Source organism: Anastrepha ludens, chromosome 3, assembly GCF_028408465.1.
Source record: "Anastrepha ludens isolate Willacy chromosome 3, idAnaLude1.1, whole genome shotgun sequence".
NCBI lineage: Eukaryota > Metazoa > Arthropoda > Insecta > Diptera > Tephritidae > Anastrepha > Anastrepha ludens.
In genome coordinates, this window is record NC_071499.1 from 40,440,028 (window position 1) to 40,458,100 (window position 18,073).

At 34.7% G+C, this 18,073-nt stretch overlaps 1 protein-coding gene across 1 annotated transcript; it reads left to right on the plus strand.

Moving 5' to 3' along the window:
* Positions 1-698: 698 nt before the first annotated feature.
* On the plus strand, positions 699-17,656 carry LOC128857799 (uncharacterized). Its single transcript, XM_054093563.1, has 3 exons — positions 699-1,201; positions 4,982-6,488; positions 7,486-17,656. Exons 2-3 carry the CDS (start codon positions 5,085-5,087, stop codon positions 8,821-8,823), a joined length of 2,742 nt encoding a protein of 913 aa, XP_053949538.1. The 5' UTR covers positions 699-1,201; positions 4,982-5,084; the 3' UTR covers positions 8,824-17,656.
* Positions 17,657-18,073: the final 417 nt, after the last annotated feature.

The window sequence follows — 18,073 nt, forward strand, 5'->3', positions numbered from 1 at the left end:
TGCGCTGCAAATATAGCGTAGGGTTCGCTATTAATGGATCGTCGTTCTTGTTTTCATAATAACGTAAAAATATTATGTTCATACATACTTAAACCAGTTATTATTTGTATGCCCTTTTTACCATGATTTCACATGTCTATGCCCATCAAATTAATTTTATATCTTACTTCTTATAAATATCACTTTACGCTTGCTAGAAATATTTCTTTTAGGTTTCCACAAAAACAATTCCTCCTACCAGTAAAGCCCTTCGCACATGCCGTGTATATGTCGTCAAATATCATGGTACGCTTGTAGTTTGTGCTGGTATGTTGTTTTTGAATAGCCGGCTTCACAATTTCTATAAGCTCCTTAAAGCATTTTTAGACATCCTGTAGTAACTCCCTCTTGTAAATTCCTCGTAGCAATGTATAATATTTTGTTTGTGGTATTCCTAATGTACGAATGCACCCAGTGCCTCCTTTTTCTTTTATTTCATCGTCGCTGCATGACGATCCGAGTCGTGTGCGAAGGGCCTAAGTAAAGCTTTAAGACATTTTGTAAAATAATAAACTTGAATTTTAGTTTATTGACAGATATTTGAGTTGTTCAAAAAACGTAGTGCTATTGTGAATAAACTTTCTTAGTTCACTTGGGTCACCCAGTTTGCAGACGCCATTTGCAAACTACAGCAAAAATTTCCCGTACAACCGCCATCACATTCGCACCTCCGTTCGGGCTTTGTTCATTCGTTTGTCACAGTTTGGTAATTGCTCGTTCAATTGCCGTCACGTCGTTTTCGCTTTTTCCTGCACATTTAAATTAGTTAAAATTAAATACAATAAAATAATAGTATTTTACTTTTATTGTATAACAGAAAAATTAACTAATGCTTCGAAAAACGTAAAGTATTTACTTTTTTCGTAACAATAAGTGAAATACGCAGTAGATAAACAGAGCAGCAAAGTGAAGGGGAAATTAGTGAAAAATTCGTAAATTTTCTTTCGAGCTTCTCACGCATCTAAGGGAAACATATTCATACTCATTGACTGCTGCAGGAACCAAGGCGAAACTTCGACGAGACCGAAATAGAGCAGCCTAATTTAAATCCGTTTAAATTGATTGCGAAAAAGTTGAGCAATTTCGTTACATAGGACGAATAAAACACTTCGCATCGAAGCGGGATCTATTTCAGTGAAATAGTGGGCAATTACAAAATCAGGTAACTGCACTTTTAAAATTATTTATAAGTAGGAGTTCCAACGTCAACGTATCCTTCTATCGTTTTTTTTTTTCTTTTAACGTTAAATAAGCGCTTTCACCCTTTGCCACGAAAAACGAGCCACTATCGATTTTCTCAACGACAAGCATACGTTGAACGATTTCAATACATATAAAAATTAATTCATAGTATAGTTGGATGTGTATGTATAAGCGAGACTCCTCTTTGATTCTCTGCGAACGGTAACCATGCGGTTTTTTTTTTACTCCATTAGTTCAATATTAGTGTGGAGGCCCAACTGCATCTTTTATGTATATATGAGTAGACTTTATTTAGCCTACTAAAAGCATAAGCCTATTTCTTAAACACGTCAGGAGATTTGTTTGGAAAGCTCGGAAAAAAATCTTTGTCACTCTGACCACCCAGCTGCTGATATTTTATTTCAGTTATACTATACTGTGTATATAAATTTCTATATACATACGTATGGTAAAACAATGCAAAACGCGGCGTAACCGAATTAGATACATCAGGGTTATTATTACTAAATAGTGGCCGAAACTCTTCGCAAAAACACCAAATGATAGGGGGGGGGGGGGGGGGGAAATGGTTTTGAATGTTAACAAATTCTTTTGGGCCAGCAATGGCAAACTCCGAGTGTATTTCTGCCATGAAAACATCATTATAAAAAAAGCATCTGCTGTTTAGGCAGCGTCTGACAACGGCACCTTTTTTAATTTGTTTATTAATTAAAAGCTGCTCAAATAATAGCTTTTGGTTATCTAATAATATATCCACTGCACTTTAATAAAACTAGTCGCAAGTATTTATAACACAAATAAATCGTGATATAAATCCTAACACTCAAAGATGTAATATACAAATGAGGTTAAGTTTCCGATTTGTATTTATTTTTTATTTGTATTAACGTTTAGAATGTTCCACAATGAGTTTTGAAAAGCCAAACTGAAATTACACAGAAATAAAAACTCCGGACTTGTCAAAATTGTAACATATACCCCTTTATTGACCTCGGTATCTTCTACACGCCCTAGTTTTTTACTACATCGTAAAGCTTGATAAAATCAGCCTAAAAAGAAAAAGAAAAGAGAATTTGTTAAAATTTGGCGAGTAGAGAAATGAGACCCGACATACCTAACTTGCCCAGAGAGACCCAATGCTGACGGGGACCCAAATTGTAATATACATATATGCAGGGGTTGAAAACACTACGCTACTTCCTAGTTTTCATTTTTTTTACTCTCGCTACTACTCTGAAATTGAACAGATGAATAGTGGAGTAAGTAGCGCAAAACGCTACGCCAAGCTCGTTACTAATAGTTGCTCAGAGTACTAGTCAACAACATTTTCAGTACACCCTGTAGTTGGAGTAGTCGCAGAAAACTTAGAATTGGTCTGAGCACTATTTGCGAGATTATTCATGTGTACTCCAGCTAGCGTTACTACTGCCGTTCCCACGACAGTCTTTTCTCTTAATCGGAACGGCCCAGACTTATGCTTGTGCTGCTTAAGCAACAACAACTCTCACTTCTGTTGCGCTACTATTTCTACCATAGCTGCTACTTGAGCAGTGTTCGTTTTCGTCTTGTTAGATGCATTTTGGATACGTTTTTCCGGAGATATGCTGAAAACATAACCGACAAATTAGGTATGTCAGTATACTATAGGTTGCAGGTACCAGTTTTTCGCTAGCCTGTATTTTCAAACCTTTATTTTTGTTGTATTATCATTCGCCTACCTGCTAAAATTCATGAAAATGGGGATAAGGATCATAACCATTGAATCGTCGGCGAGGGAAACCATAACAATAAAAATTTAGATTTCAGTTGTCTGACTGTACTTTCGTGGAAATTGTGGAAATCTTTGCCAAAGCGGATACTGCAATCCACCTATTATTAATTTTTGCTTAAACCATAAACCACGTGGGTGCCTTTGACATACATATGTACATTTTGAAACAATTTATGTTTTACTTAACATTTATTTACATATGTTATCATTAATTGTACATACTCGTCTTAAAATAAGTTTTAACACTTTGTGATTGGCTAATTTCTCTGATGGGAGTACCAGCTATTCGTAGTAAATTTAGTTTTTGGAGTTACTCCTCTCTAAGTGATTTAAAGTAAATATATGAATACATATTAAAAAAAACACAGAATTGGTAGGAACTGATTTATTGTGCTTAATAGTACTTCCTTCTCTATATATTAGTTTGGGGAAAATAAATGCATTATTTGTACGTAAAATTTAGTTTATCTTCAAATGGAGGATCTTAAGTATCTTAATTACCTATTGACCTTTTCCATTCGATATTTCCCCGCTCGCTATCTCTATGCTCGATTAACTTAACGAAAAATTTGTATGCGAAAGCAACAACAAAGTTATCCAGCAAGATTCGCCGGTAGCGAGTATGGTAACAGCTCATTAGACTGGTATAGCTCACTGTCGTTCAAACACATGTAATTTAGGGCAGCTCTATTTCCGCAGTGCCAATATATGTTCATTTACACCAGTAGCTTCATCTATTCGCCACTTGTTAGCGCTTGATGAAAAGAAGAAGCCTTATAAGCTATTTTTCAGCTGATCTCAGCTCTACTGATCCCGGAGATCTTTCCTTTCCTCATAATGACGACTTTGTGGTGGTGGCATTGACCACAAATGGATAAATATTTTGTAAACCCTAATTGGTATTGTAAACCCCTTGTATATAGACAGAACATTTTGTAATTGCTGCAAGAGTGTCATAATCCAGGAAACCAAATTACTAACCTCTCCAAGCTAAAGCGAAGGCATATTTTTATCGAATGATACTGATAGATATCGACGCGAATTTTTTTACACATCATAAATGAAGAGCTGTAGCCAAAACCGCTCCTGCGAAGGAAGGCTTTCGATACAGTCGGCCACTCCACGATACTTGATGATATCCAACAGTTGAGCGTCCCACCCGGAGAGGTGGTCCGCGAACTACTTGTGTTGTCGGCAATGGTCTGGCATTATTCGAGATCGGAGCTCAAAACAGAGGAGGATAAATCAAGGTGTGCCGCTAAGTTGTGTACTTAACACCCTTGCTTTTCAACTTCTGTATCTCGAAACTCTCACTGCAGATAAAGTTTCACTGGTCTCCTATGCTAACGATTGTGCGATAGTGGCGTCCGGTAATGATATCGTTGACTTGTGTTCCAAAATGAACGTTTATCCCGCCAGCCTTTCTCTTCCTCGCGTCAGGAGACATCTCTCCGACTACACCGGCGAGATTCAGGAGCAAACGCGACTGCAACTAATGGACCGGACAATATATAGGCATACTTTAACCACCTTTCCCAACTACCTATCATCGAATGCTGGAGAATGCGGGAGACCCGCGCAACTTTGGCTCAATTACGGTCGTCTCAGGCATACTCAATATATGCCCGACATGTGAAAGTACATCGTACGATATCAACCACCTATTCACATTCCCCCTCAAACCCACTCGCCTAACACATCTCTTCCTATGGATTCAACCTGCGAAGCACCACGTTTCCTGATATATAATATTTGATTATCACATGCCTTTACGTCGCTGCTATATTTATTCAGGGTAAAGCAATGAACTTAAATTTTTCTCAGCACTCCACGACGATTCATAAATAAACTATAAACCGACTTAGGTAGCCATGTCTACTTTTGTTCAAATGTCAAATGTCACAAAACATTTTGTTAAAATTGTTCTTATTTCTATGTTTCCTTTTGTTTATTTCTTTAAAACAATAGGGCCAATTTGGAAAACACGACTTTTGTTATAAAGGTAAAAGTCCAATAGGTCAGCAAAGAAGAACCCACTTTTCGACGAAACTTTACCAGAAAAGTAAATAAAATGTACGCAGGTGGTTATGCAGTAAATGCCGGAAGTCCACAGGCCAATTCTAATGGATTTTATGGCGGCGGCGGGGTCGGTGCTGGTCCACGACCTGAGCGACCTCACTATCAGCGAAGTGCTATCAATAATGGCAACAATACCGGTTTGCCATATGGCGGTGGATCTGGATTGTATGGTGGTGCTCAAAGCTCTTACCGTGGTGGCAATAACTCCAATTCCATGATGACAAGTGGTGGTCCGAGCTTTTACGGTAACGGTGTTGCCACACCTGGAGGTTATCAAGCGCGTGGGAAAAATCCAAATTTCGTACCACGTCATCAAAAACCGAACGGCGGCTACCTACCGAACAATGGCGGCTACCATGGTGGTGTTAATTTAGGATTATTAAGCAAAGAAGAGCGAGCTGAACTTCAGCGTGAAAAGGCAAAAAATCCTGGACGTAACCTACAAATCCCACGTTGGGAAAATTTACAACCTTTCAAGAAGAATTTCTATGTACCACACCAAAACACTTTGAATATGAGTGAACAAGCTGTTGCTGAACTTCGCAATGATTTAGAAATAACAGTATCCGGCAATGGCATTCCACATCCAGTATCTTCATTCGAAGAATGTTCTCTTCCAGAATACACCATTGAAGAGATGAAACGTCAGGGCTTCACCAAGCCCACTGCTATTCAGGCGCAAGGCTGGCCAATTGCACTCTCTGGTCGGGACCTAGTTGGTATTGCTCAGACAGGATCTGGTAAGACACTAGCATATATGTTACCTGCTATGGTGCATATCGCAAATCAGCCACCATTGCAACGTGGGGAAGGTCCAATAGCCTTGGTGTTGGCACCAACACGTGAATTGGCACAGCAAATACAATCCGTTGTTCGTGATTATGGTCACTTGTCTAAGCCTGAAATACGACATACTTGCATTTTTGGCGGTTCATCGAAAATACCACAAGCACGTGATTTAGAAAGAGGTGTTGAAGTGATTATAGCCACACCAGGACGACTAATCGATTTCTTGGAGAATCGGAACACAAATCTACAACGTTGTACTTACCTGGTACTGGACGAAGCAGATCGCATGCTTGACATGGGTTTTGAACCACAGATACGTAAGATAATTGAACAAATTCGTCCTGATCGTCAAGTAGTTATGTGGTCCGCAACTTGGCCTAAGGAAGTGCAAGCACTGGCTGGAGATTTCTTAAAAGATTACATTTCCATAAATATTGGATCGATGAATTTGTCAGCTAATCACAACATTCGTCAAATGGTTGAAATTTGCCAAGAATCGGAGAAACCACAACGCATTGTCAAATTGCTTAAAGAAATAGCACCAACAACCAATAATGCTGCTAATAATAATAACAAGATTATTATTTTCGTCGAAACAAAAATAAAGGTAAGAGAAAATTTATATATAATATGTACGTATATATATATGTATATGTATATATAGCATAATATTTGGAGATTTAGACAGTACTAATCGTCATTTGTGACCCAGAAACAGAAATAGTATTATTATTGTTATTATTTATAGGATATATATACAAAATAACCCTAACTTAAATAGCACCCTGGCTATTAGTAGAAATAGTGTTTTTCGTAGTATAGGGCAAATAAATAAAAATATACATACAAGGTGGTCCATGTAGTGTTTTTATTAAATCATATAATAACAAGCCAAACTGCCAAATAAGTCAATGCATCCTCAGAGTGAAAGTTTGGTGCGGAGGCGGATAAACTATTTTTCGTGGACGAAAAATGACTTGGATGGACGATCTTTGATTTCAGCAAGATAACGTGCCATGTAATGTTATTATCTTTCTCAGCGATCTCAACTTGCTGAGACTTTTTCTAGGTGGGGTGCCGTGAAGGACCGCTGTTATGCGAACAATTCATTAACAATTCAAACTAAACCGAATATCGAGCAAGCCATTCGTGAGTTAGAGCGAGGAACTGTCTGCAAAGTCTTAAAAACTTTGTATTTTTATAAATAAAGCACCGTATAGGAGACCCTGTTTATTTGACAGTTTTCTATAATAGCATTTAATAGGATATGAAAAGTTTTAAAATCCTCAAATAGAAATTTGTAGAATTTTTATAGAACTTCTAAAAGGTTTAAAACATTGATTTATATGATATTTCTTGTAGAATGGTTTATATTACAAAAAGGTATGAAAACGTAAAACAAAAAGAGAAAATTAGTCAAAATATCGCTTTTCCAATTTCACCACGGGTTTGGTTTAAACCGTTTTTTTATTTTATAGTAGCGGATGTAAGACTCACCAAGAGTAAATTTTTTTTTTTTACTAATCAACCAAAACATGCTCCTTTTTTAATATTTGAGACTTTTTTTCCATTTCATATAAATATACTACTACAATATTTTTCAGGTCGAGGAAATTTTACAAATAATTCGCAACGAAGGTTACACCGCCACTTCCATTCATGGTGATAAGTCCCAACCCGAACGCGACTCAGTGTTGAAAGACTTCCGTAATGGGAAATCAAACATTTTAATTGCCACTGATGTGGCCTCTCGGGGTCTAGATGTGGAGGATTTGCAGTATGTAATCAACTACGATTACCCAAACTCATCTGAAAACTATGTACATCGTATTGGACGCACCGGTCGTTGCCAACAATTAGGCACTGCTTATACATTATTTACCCCTGATAATGGAAAACAGGCACGTGATTTAATTTCGGTGCTGGAGGAGGCTGGTCAAGTACCACCACCAGCATTATTAGATTTGGCCCGTTCATCGGGTGGAAATGGTAATGGCCGTGGTAACAATAATCGTCGCTGGCAGCAGCAGATTCCTCATCAGCAACGTAGCAATCCTTTGAACTACCAGGCTGGCAACAATCCCAACGGTACGTATGCTCCGAAGCAGACTCAATATCAGCAACAGAACAGCGGCATTTATCAGCAACATAACAGTGTTGGAAGTGCTAGTGGCGGTGGCAGCTGGAACAACCGTTCTGGTGTGGTTAGCAGCGGTACGGGTGGTCAATACAATGGCCAAGATGCTAATGGTGGTCGCACTTATCGCCCACGTGCGCCCTTCAATGCCGGTGGTCCTCGTCCCATGATGGGCTATATGCCACCACATATGCAACAAAACAGCGGGTTCATGCCCCAACAGCAATATCGACCACGTGGTCAGCAATTCATTCCACAGCAAAATGGCAACGTACCCCGTTTCCAACAATATCAGAAACGCGAATATAATCCACAGCATTATGACAAACAACAGCAGCAACAACAAAATGTTGTTCCCAATAGCGGTGGGGGTAGTGTTGAACATCAACAGCATAATGGGGTTATGAATGGTGCTGCAGTTGCCACTATTCAGCAACAACAACAACAGCAACACCAGCAACAAGTGAATGTTGCTGCAAACATAGCAGCTGCAGTCGCTGCCGCCGGTGGTCAATTGGGTGGTGAGTACCCCAGCAACGTTTCGACACCACCGGCTGCGGCTTTATACGCAGCACCTGCTCAATCGCCGCCGACCGCAGCTGCTAATACCGCTACTGCTTACATGTATGATGCTAGTGGTGTATTGGCAGCCGCAGCTGCAGCCGCTGCTGCTAATCCATATGGCGGTTTACCACCACACGCCACCGCTGCTTTTTATCCACATCCACACCAGTTTGCCGCTGGCGTAGCTCCGGCCACGGCTGCTGATGTATTGCAACAACAGCAACAGCAGCAAAGAGCGTAAGTGCATCAGACGACATGAATTATTGCAGTGCTCATAGCGAAAATATAACATATACATTTCTTCAATTTTATCGACTTACTTACAAATATTAATTACTTATTGATACTACAAAAACAAAAACATTCATTAAAAATAATCGATAAACGGTAACTGTTCAAGGTATGCATTAAATATAAAGCCGGAATATGCTGAATGGCATTAAAACGAGGAAAAAAAACATTGCGAAAATGGAAATGGTAACAAATGTGAAACAAATAATATAGATATATATATATTTATATATCCGGTGAACTGTCTTTGAAATAATATTAAATCGACTTTAAGAAACACATTTATTTAGCCTATTGTAAGAGACCTACCATAATTAATTGTATTACAAGAAGCGCCGCAAGGCTTGCATATGGATAATACTGTACTGTACTTCATTTCGTCAGTCTTGAGGTATTAGCGAAAGGCCCAAAGTCGACGGCTATTCTTGAATACAGTAGCAAATAATTACGCAAGCCGACAAGATTTTGACTCAAATACCAGACAACAATTTCCGTAACGGTTTTTACATGCTGAATCTGAGCTAAATATAACCCCGGTACGTAAGGTCGTCGAAATTTTCTAACCTATTTTTAAAATTATGTGCGTAAAAATGTCGTCACAGTATCTCAAAGTTTGCCCTTCAAAATACATTTTAAAACTTAAAAATATGTATTTGGTAGCGAAAAATCTACTATTTACTGAGTTTGGTGAATTCGTTGATATTTGAAAATTGGGAATCATCAGATTATGGATAATTTAACAACTAAATTAAAAAACGATTTTTCGGAGACAAAGTATCAAAATACATATAGCAGAATAGAACTTGTCGGCACCATGACGACTTTTTGAAGATTTTATTTTTGTGAAAGAAAGAAATTTGTGATGCCCGGTACGTAAAAATCATCCGGGCGAATTTTGTTTGGTTTTTGATTCAGTCAAATTTTGGAGGCCTGTGTTATTATCTTTTATAGAAACAAAAGTTTAATTTCATTTAAGTCTTTAATATGAACTATATATATATATATATTTTTTTTTGTTCTTTTAAATGCACATTGAAATGTTTTTGTTTTGGTATAAAATCGGTAATACTTCGTAGAATTTCTTAGTTAAAAATTTAAACCCATTAAAAATTTTGTTTTGGATTTTATATTACCGGAGCGGTATTATATATATGTATATATAATATCTTTTAGCATTTACAAAAATATACAAAAAATCCCTTCAAAAGTGCATTTCCTAAATTTTATAAATTATTTTATAACTAAGAAATTCCTATTTCCGGTTTCTAGAAGAACATAAAATTAAGCGAGCAACTAAAAGAATGCAGTCAGTAACTATGAAAGAACAATTTAAACGCTGAATTTTTGAAAACGGCATCAAATGAAACGAAATTCAAAATTAAATTATTTAGTACACAAATACAATATGTACTATATGTAACCCAACAAGAAAAAATCCTATTTAACAAAAAATTTTGAATTGTTCATAAACATTACTTTAATGATATTCCGCAAAATACCCACTTTGCATCGCAATACCTTTTAAGCAATTAGAATTGTAATGAAAAACAAAAAATATCGTGTTTCAACGATTAAATGCCTTCATTTCTTTGTTATATTTTGCAATATGCTTTTAATCGAATTATCTAAATTGGAATATATTATATTAACTTTAGAATAGATTTCTCAGGCACAGCTCTTCTTCGGTCCTTGCTACCATTCAATAATTTAATTTACTTAATAGTTTTTCGAATAAAACACATCAATTACTAATGAGAAACAATTTTAACTTATTAATATTTCAAATAGAAAAAATTTGTATGTAATAGATAACTTAATTTTAGTTTTATTTTCCAAAAAATAAATTTAATTGCAACAGCCAAATCTCGCCAGTTTAAGAATTTGGCCGTATACAAGAAGAAACATAAAATGCGCCGCATTCATCCATACAAACATAAAATGAAAAGTTTACGATTAAAATTAATAGGCAAACTTATATAAACGGTCATATGAGAATAAAAAGAGAGGAGTCTTCAAATGTTAGAGTAACTCGTGAAAATCAGATAACTAATTTTTTTTTTTTTTTTTTTTCTAAAAACAAAAAACGACAATTCCTTTAACAATATGCAAAACAGCTCCAAAAAATTCGATTATCGTTAAATTCGCTCTAACATTTGTCGCCTAGAACGCTCAGGGCTTAGTTAAGTGCAGTAATTGACTAACGATTTGGTTCATATGCAGTGAAGAAGTAAACGTTTAATTATATTGATTTCCATTTTAGAATCTTAGTACGAGTAAACACTTTTTTCGGCGAAAATTTAAATATAAAACTGCAAACTCAAAAGTTGTGAAGATTCTAAGCAAAGTTTGTAATACTGGGTGAAGTAAAACTCTCTGATTTAAAGTTAATATTATGCTTAAGTTCCTTAACAGTTCCAAAAGAGAGGTTAAAAAGAAAAAAAATCGATGTATACTTCAGTACCACTAAGACCACGCAGAAAAGTCGGAGTAGGTTAATCCAAGTTTTGCAACTATGGACCCAATTTAGTATCGAATGCAACAACAAAATGTTGAAGCTAACTAATTCCGTTCTGGTAATGGACATCGAAGATGAGGCACCACATGATCTTTCACCATCACCTACCGCATCGAATATTTTGAAAGTGTTTGTATCCCATTGGGCGACTCGGCCTAGCAAGCGAATCAGCTGAATCTTTATTCGCTGCGCTATATCTATATCACCTTCAAGCTCGTACGGCTTGATACGTACAAAAGTCCGCAGCACCTCTCGAACACTTCAAAAGACGCCCCATCCGATGTTGTCTTCATCTCTTCATTCATGATGGACTTATGAAATGCGACTTTTGTTCGTCGAGAGAGGGCTTTAGTACTCAATTGCCTATAGTACTTAAAACTTTTTATTTCACCTAATATTAAAATATATTGCAGTATTGTATTTATGAAAAGCCGCTAGCCTATGCAAGTATACACAGCGTACAACAGCCAATTTTGTTTTCGATACAAAAAAATGCGTTGTGATTTAAGTACACTTATGTGTGCCTCGTTTGACCAGCGCATTTAAGAGGATTGCATAGACTTTTGTGTTCGGGGGCCGAACGTTGCGTGGCATAAACTTGGAAGGTTTTTTGAGTACATTGAAAAAAAAAAATGTTTAACAGTGTATAAATAGAGAATTCTGTGATTAATAGAGCTTTCCTTAGTTTGAACAAATAAACTCGTTTGGCTTTACTACGAGAAAATTGAGATTTTGCTAAATTAATAATAATAATAATTCAACGTTTACTTTTGTTTTAGCATCAATGTCTACCACTTTCACTGCCAAACCTAAATAAACCCTTAAAACAATTGGAAAACTGCACATACATACACATACACATTTGATGAAATGTACCGCTATGTACAGATATTCTTTTTTTATAACATACATATATATAGAGCAAGTGTTTCAAAAAATTCGCTACACACATACTCGTACACTTTTCCCTAAGTCATACTTAACGTAATACGTTAAAAAATATCGCAAATTTGGTATAATACGTGTAATAATTGAACCGCCTTTTGATTTTCCAAAAGCAAAAAATATGTTTACTTCGTGTAAATATATTTAAGGAAACAAGAAAATGCAATAATTTAGGTACTGAGTTATATATTTGAATACAATGTATTCCCAAAAAAACTCTGTTGCTCTACATTTGCATGATAAAAGTCATTTCGAATGAAATATTCGTCTATGAAACTACGAATACGAATATTATAAACAAAAAAAAAAATACGGGTCTTACCGCGAATTACTTCACTTTGCGCTATTCTGCTGCTAGTATTCTCAACTATGGAACACAAAAGTCGGCAGGGACTTAGTATTCGAATTTTAGTGTTGGGGGGGGAAACAAAATATATAATAAAATTACTTTTAATAGACCTTAAAAAAGAAGAAACTGCTAAAATTGTTAGTATCGAAGCCAAAGTCAAATTATACAAGCAAAAGAAACTAAAAGTATGCAAAACAGGAAGAAGTTAAAATATAAATATTTTTTTAATTACCATACGTACATACATACATACTTATATACTATGTAAATGTGAGGAAATAAGCGAAAACATAAAACGTGAACGATAATTTATAAGAAATAGTTTAATATTTCAATTTAAAAAAATACATATTCGAATATTCCTAACCAAAAAGTCCCAAACATATACACAGCCATACATTTGTATGCAAGTGTATACATACACATACACATACATACACATCTATGCAATTTTTGCGATCATTAAGTGATTTGTAAAGAAATTACTAGTGTGTGGCACACATACAACAATGTAATGTGCATATGTATATCACTTGGTGATTTACAAAACAAGCAAACAAAAAAAAAACGAACAAAACACCGAGTCTGGGATGGGACTTGGGTTAAAATGAAATTCAAACTTTTTTTCGACTAATTTTGCTTTGTATGTAAAAGCGAAGTTGTGAAATAAAGTGTACTGAAAAATGGCATATTTTCGCTATTAAATTTTTTATACAAAAGTTGTATCAAATATAACTATGTATGTACTGACCACAGACACGAAACATGGTTTATTAGAAGGAATGCTTACATAGTACAATAAAGCTAAGTAAACACATACATATATACGTGTATAATTACGTATGTGATTAATAGTTTCGTTAATTATAAATGAAAAATTACGCAAGCAAAAACAACTATAAATGACTTCCTTGGTAGGAGATTATAACTGCTGCCTAAGAAACGAGTAGTCAGCTCCTTAAAGGATGTGTACGAACGCTTAATTAATTTTTCATTTGCGACAAGGCGAAATTAAACAGTTTGTCATAAAACTTGCATTAATTTGGATATCGGCAGTATTCAATCTTCAACTATGTGTGTCGGTTGCACTCAACCTAATAAAGATCTCTTAGTTAAAAACAGATAAGAATTTTTGAATTAAACTTTTTTCGTTCACTTTTTTATATGTAGCTTATAATTCGAATAATTGGAGAAAGGAAACTAATTTATCCAAAGAAAAAAAAAAAACAAAAACAAAAAACGAAGATATTTTTTGATGTGGGTTTGCAGTGAGAATACTTTTTTTTTAGCAGGGTATCTAGGATATTCCCGTCGTACGAAAACGAAACTTCTCGGGTCCACGAATATTGTTTCAAAAACAGTATTTAAAGGCATTTGTTCTAGAAAAGACAAGCTGTATGTATACATAATACAAATATGTCAAATAAAAATTAAATTTGAATAATGCAACAACTGCAAAGCGACAGCTAAAATTAGCATACAAAAAACTAACAACAAAATGTGATGTGATAGACTTAATAAAACATATGATAACAAAACTATATTTATATGGATGATATGAGGCACATTCTATGCCTCGTTTTTTTTCTTTTTTCCATTTTTATTGTATACATATGTACGTGTGAAATAAAAAAGTACATGAACTCATAAACATACAAATCTAACGTTTATATGTACAAAACGTTACGTATTTTAAAGAATTTTTGGTATTTAGCAAGCACAGCTGAACTGAATGAAAGATCGAAACGATTTGCTAAAATTACAAATAAAAATGTTTCTCATTAAATTCATAAACTACTTTATTTATTTTTTACTTTTTTTTTTTTTTTTTGTTTTTTCTATTGATGAAATACATACATATATAATATTTCTTAATTGAGCTGTAGGGTTCTCTCTTTTCCAAAATTTTTTGAAAAGCATTAGTATTAGAGTAAAACAAGAGAAAAGAGAACAAGTCACCAATGGTTAGCAGTTTATTATTTTTGAAAATATACTTATAAATTATTAATGTAAAAAATGGAAATTTGTGAACTTTCGCTGAGCGAATTAACGAGAAAATTAATAACGCACTGAGTGAAAGAAAAAGCTTTCAACGCAAATGATGTTTGGTTGATTTTGTGCATAAAACAGTTGTCGTTGCAAACGATTCAATGGCAGTTCCTGATTTGTATATTGGCGCAGATGTTGCTGGATGAACACACATAGGAAAATCCATTTTTTGCCACAACACCATAAAACATTCGCCATGTACAAAGTGGCGCAAATTTAATCATCATATCGGAGGATTTTATGGTTTTTGCAAATGGAGCGCTACACCTCGCAGGCGAGTGGAATAATTGTGCAGATTTTTTTTTTTCTTTACCAATAATCGGTTGATGATGTTGGCGCAGCATGAATATCGACGTCGATTTCCTAATTGTGTCGCGCCAACTGGGCAAACATTCCGGCGCTTAACTGCTCGACTGCAACAGACGGGCACCACACGAGATGTTGCAGGGCGTGACCGCCACCGGACAGGTCGTTCAGCCGAGAATGTCGCGGCTGTGGTTGTCGATGCCACCGAGAACGAAGAAATATCAACCAAATGACGGTTCGCGCAATTGGGCATCACCAGACGGATCTTGCGACGAATCGTAGAGAAAGACTTACTTACATATGTTCCCGTGCTAAGTGAATGGGTTAATGCCTGCTGACCGTCTGTCGCGTGTGAATTACTGTTAAGCTATCCTCAATTTCAACAACGATGAAAATCATCATGAGCGACGTCACTGGAAATTCGCGTGTAATCACGAAGTGCCATTACATTCACTCAAAGCTACTGTGTGGTGCGCGGCGTTCACGCGAGAGGAATGATGTTTTTGACGATGTCATCGGCAATACAGTCACTGTTAGCGACGCAAACGCTGAAGGGCCTTGATAAACGATTTCTTACTGCCGCAATTAGATGAGCGCGGCTTGGTTAACATGTGGTTTTAACAAGTCCATGCAATCGCACTGAATGGATCACATATCTTTGAAGAATATTTCTGGCGAAAGCAACCAATTGTAAAAACTATATAAAACAAAACAACGATACACTACAACAACAACAACCAATGTATTGAGAATGAGCGCGCAAGATCATCGTGTCTTACGAGATTTTTTTTTTTTGTTTCATATCCCATTCAGGAAAAGTTTGCGTAGACGGTTTTTCTTTTTTCTCAGTTTTGACAAGCGTAATTTTTCTTCTATTTTTATTTTTGAATTGCTACATAACGCAATTTTAGCAAATAAACGTCAGGATTTTTTAAATTGGAATTTCTTATTAAAACCTAAAAATAATTGGAAATTTCAAAAAGAAATTTTCGATGTGCCCACCTAAGAATAAAATCAAATTAAAATATTTTAAGTTTATAAGTACAAAAATATCGTATGTAAAACACCACACACAAAATAACCACAAGCAGCAGCGAAGAGATATTTTTCTGTGTAAAACATAAACATATTTTGAGCGTAGCATTAAAACTAAAATATTTGCATACAAGTATGCAGCTTCAAAAGTCTGAAAAATTCAATTTTCTTATAAATCAAAATATATATTTTTTTATTTACTTGAATAACTAAAAGTTCAAGTAACATAAAAAACGGTGTGTGACACTGACGCGAATGTTGTGTGATCACATAGAAAATAAATGAGAAAGTTGTTTATGGTACCACAAATATTTATTATATGTATGTATTTTTTGTCATATATGCATATGCACATACCATATGTATGTATGTATGCATTCATGGAGTAGTCATTTACATTACATACGATATTAGAGTATACCAACACAAAAAGAGGCAAACATATAGACACGAACAAGAAAAAACAAAATGCCGGATATATTTTATATCCGAAATTGTCTATATATCAGTATAAAAAATAATTGGTAGACTCGTTGTGAGCCATTGTATATTTTTCTAAATAAGTCAAAATCATTTTACAAATCGTGATGAATTTAAATTCGAATGTGAGTGAGCTCTGCTGCACAAATTCCATTTTTACAATATAATTTTTACTTATATACATATATAAATATATTTCCTTTGTTTCAAATTATTTGTAAAACATTTTCTAGTACAAGTAGGTATTGTTGAGCATATTTAATCCGCGCTTATGAGAAACGTTTGAAAATTTACGAAATATAACACAAAAATTTTTGTTTTTTTTTTTTTGTTAATTTTTTTCCAATCACATGTGAATTTTTTTTTAACATGCTTAATTAATGATTCGTTTTATCTGATTCCCCATCGTTCCCTTTATTACATTTTTTTGTTATATAATAAAGTAAAACACGAAAACTTAAATGCAAAGAATTTGCGGTATATTTGAGTATATGAAAATATTTAAACATGAAACAATAATGTTACGCACTGAATTCAGAATTTTTCATATTTTCTTCTTTTTTTAATTCATTCCAAATATTGCAATGGAAACAATTACGCGCACACACACATATAACATGCAATTAATACATACACACATATACTATATATACACCTATACACATTGAAAAAGTTTGCATGATATGTATGTATGTGAGAGCGAAAAATGGATTATGAATTGATTTGATTTGATATATATTTAAGATCATTCAATAATCGGTGTTTGATCACCCGACGGTATGGCACGAGTTGGTATTTCAAATGAAAAGCGTATTAAATTGTTACAGTTTTTGCTCGACCATTTCTTTTTAGTGCTGCAATCAAATTACCAAACAAACGAAATGAAAGTAAATGAAATGAATTGAATTGACATAATAAACTCGATATGTCGAAGCATACGCATACAGGAATTAAGAAGCCCAATATGCAAGCATTAGACTAGACGCAATTCAAAATATCCATTAAACTGGAAAATAAAATTTCTGTAAAGCCAAAATATGCAACTAATATTTTATTGTCATTCAAATAAAAAGTAATAATAAAGCAGGCATAAATCACATTGTATTTTATTTTTGTTATTACTTCGAAGAGGCAGTGAGTAAAAATTGAACATGAATTATTATTGTAAAGTTCTTCAAATATTATATGTATATTGTTTATTTTGATTTGTTCTTGTAAAATGGTTATTTTTATTTCTATTAAAATTACAAAAATATATACATTTCTTTATCTTAACGCATGGGCAGAAAATTCCCGGGCCTAACACATAGATGGCACTCGTTTTATTGCATTCACCTCTTTTTTTTCAGTTTATGCTAACCTTAAAAAGACAGCTGTTAAAATATCATGATATTATACAGGGTTCGGCACTCGTAGTGTAACCAATTAAAAAGACCATACATTTGGATTTGGAAAATTACTTTTATTCAATTCAATGTAAAAAATGTGTGAAAATAATACAAAATTAAGAATTAATTTACT

What these genes read in the sequence shown, in the direction of transcription:
- LOC128857799 (XM_054093563.1), top strand. Translation starts at nt 5,085, where the DNA reads ATGTACGCAGGTGGTTATGCAGTAAATGCCGGAAGTCCACAGGCCAAT. An exon ending in TCGTCGAAACAAAAATAAAG is followed by an intron (nt 6,489 to 7,485) that starts GTAAGAGAAAAT and finishes AATATTTTTCAG; the next exon opens with GTCGAGGAAATTTTACAAAT.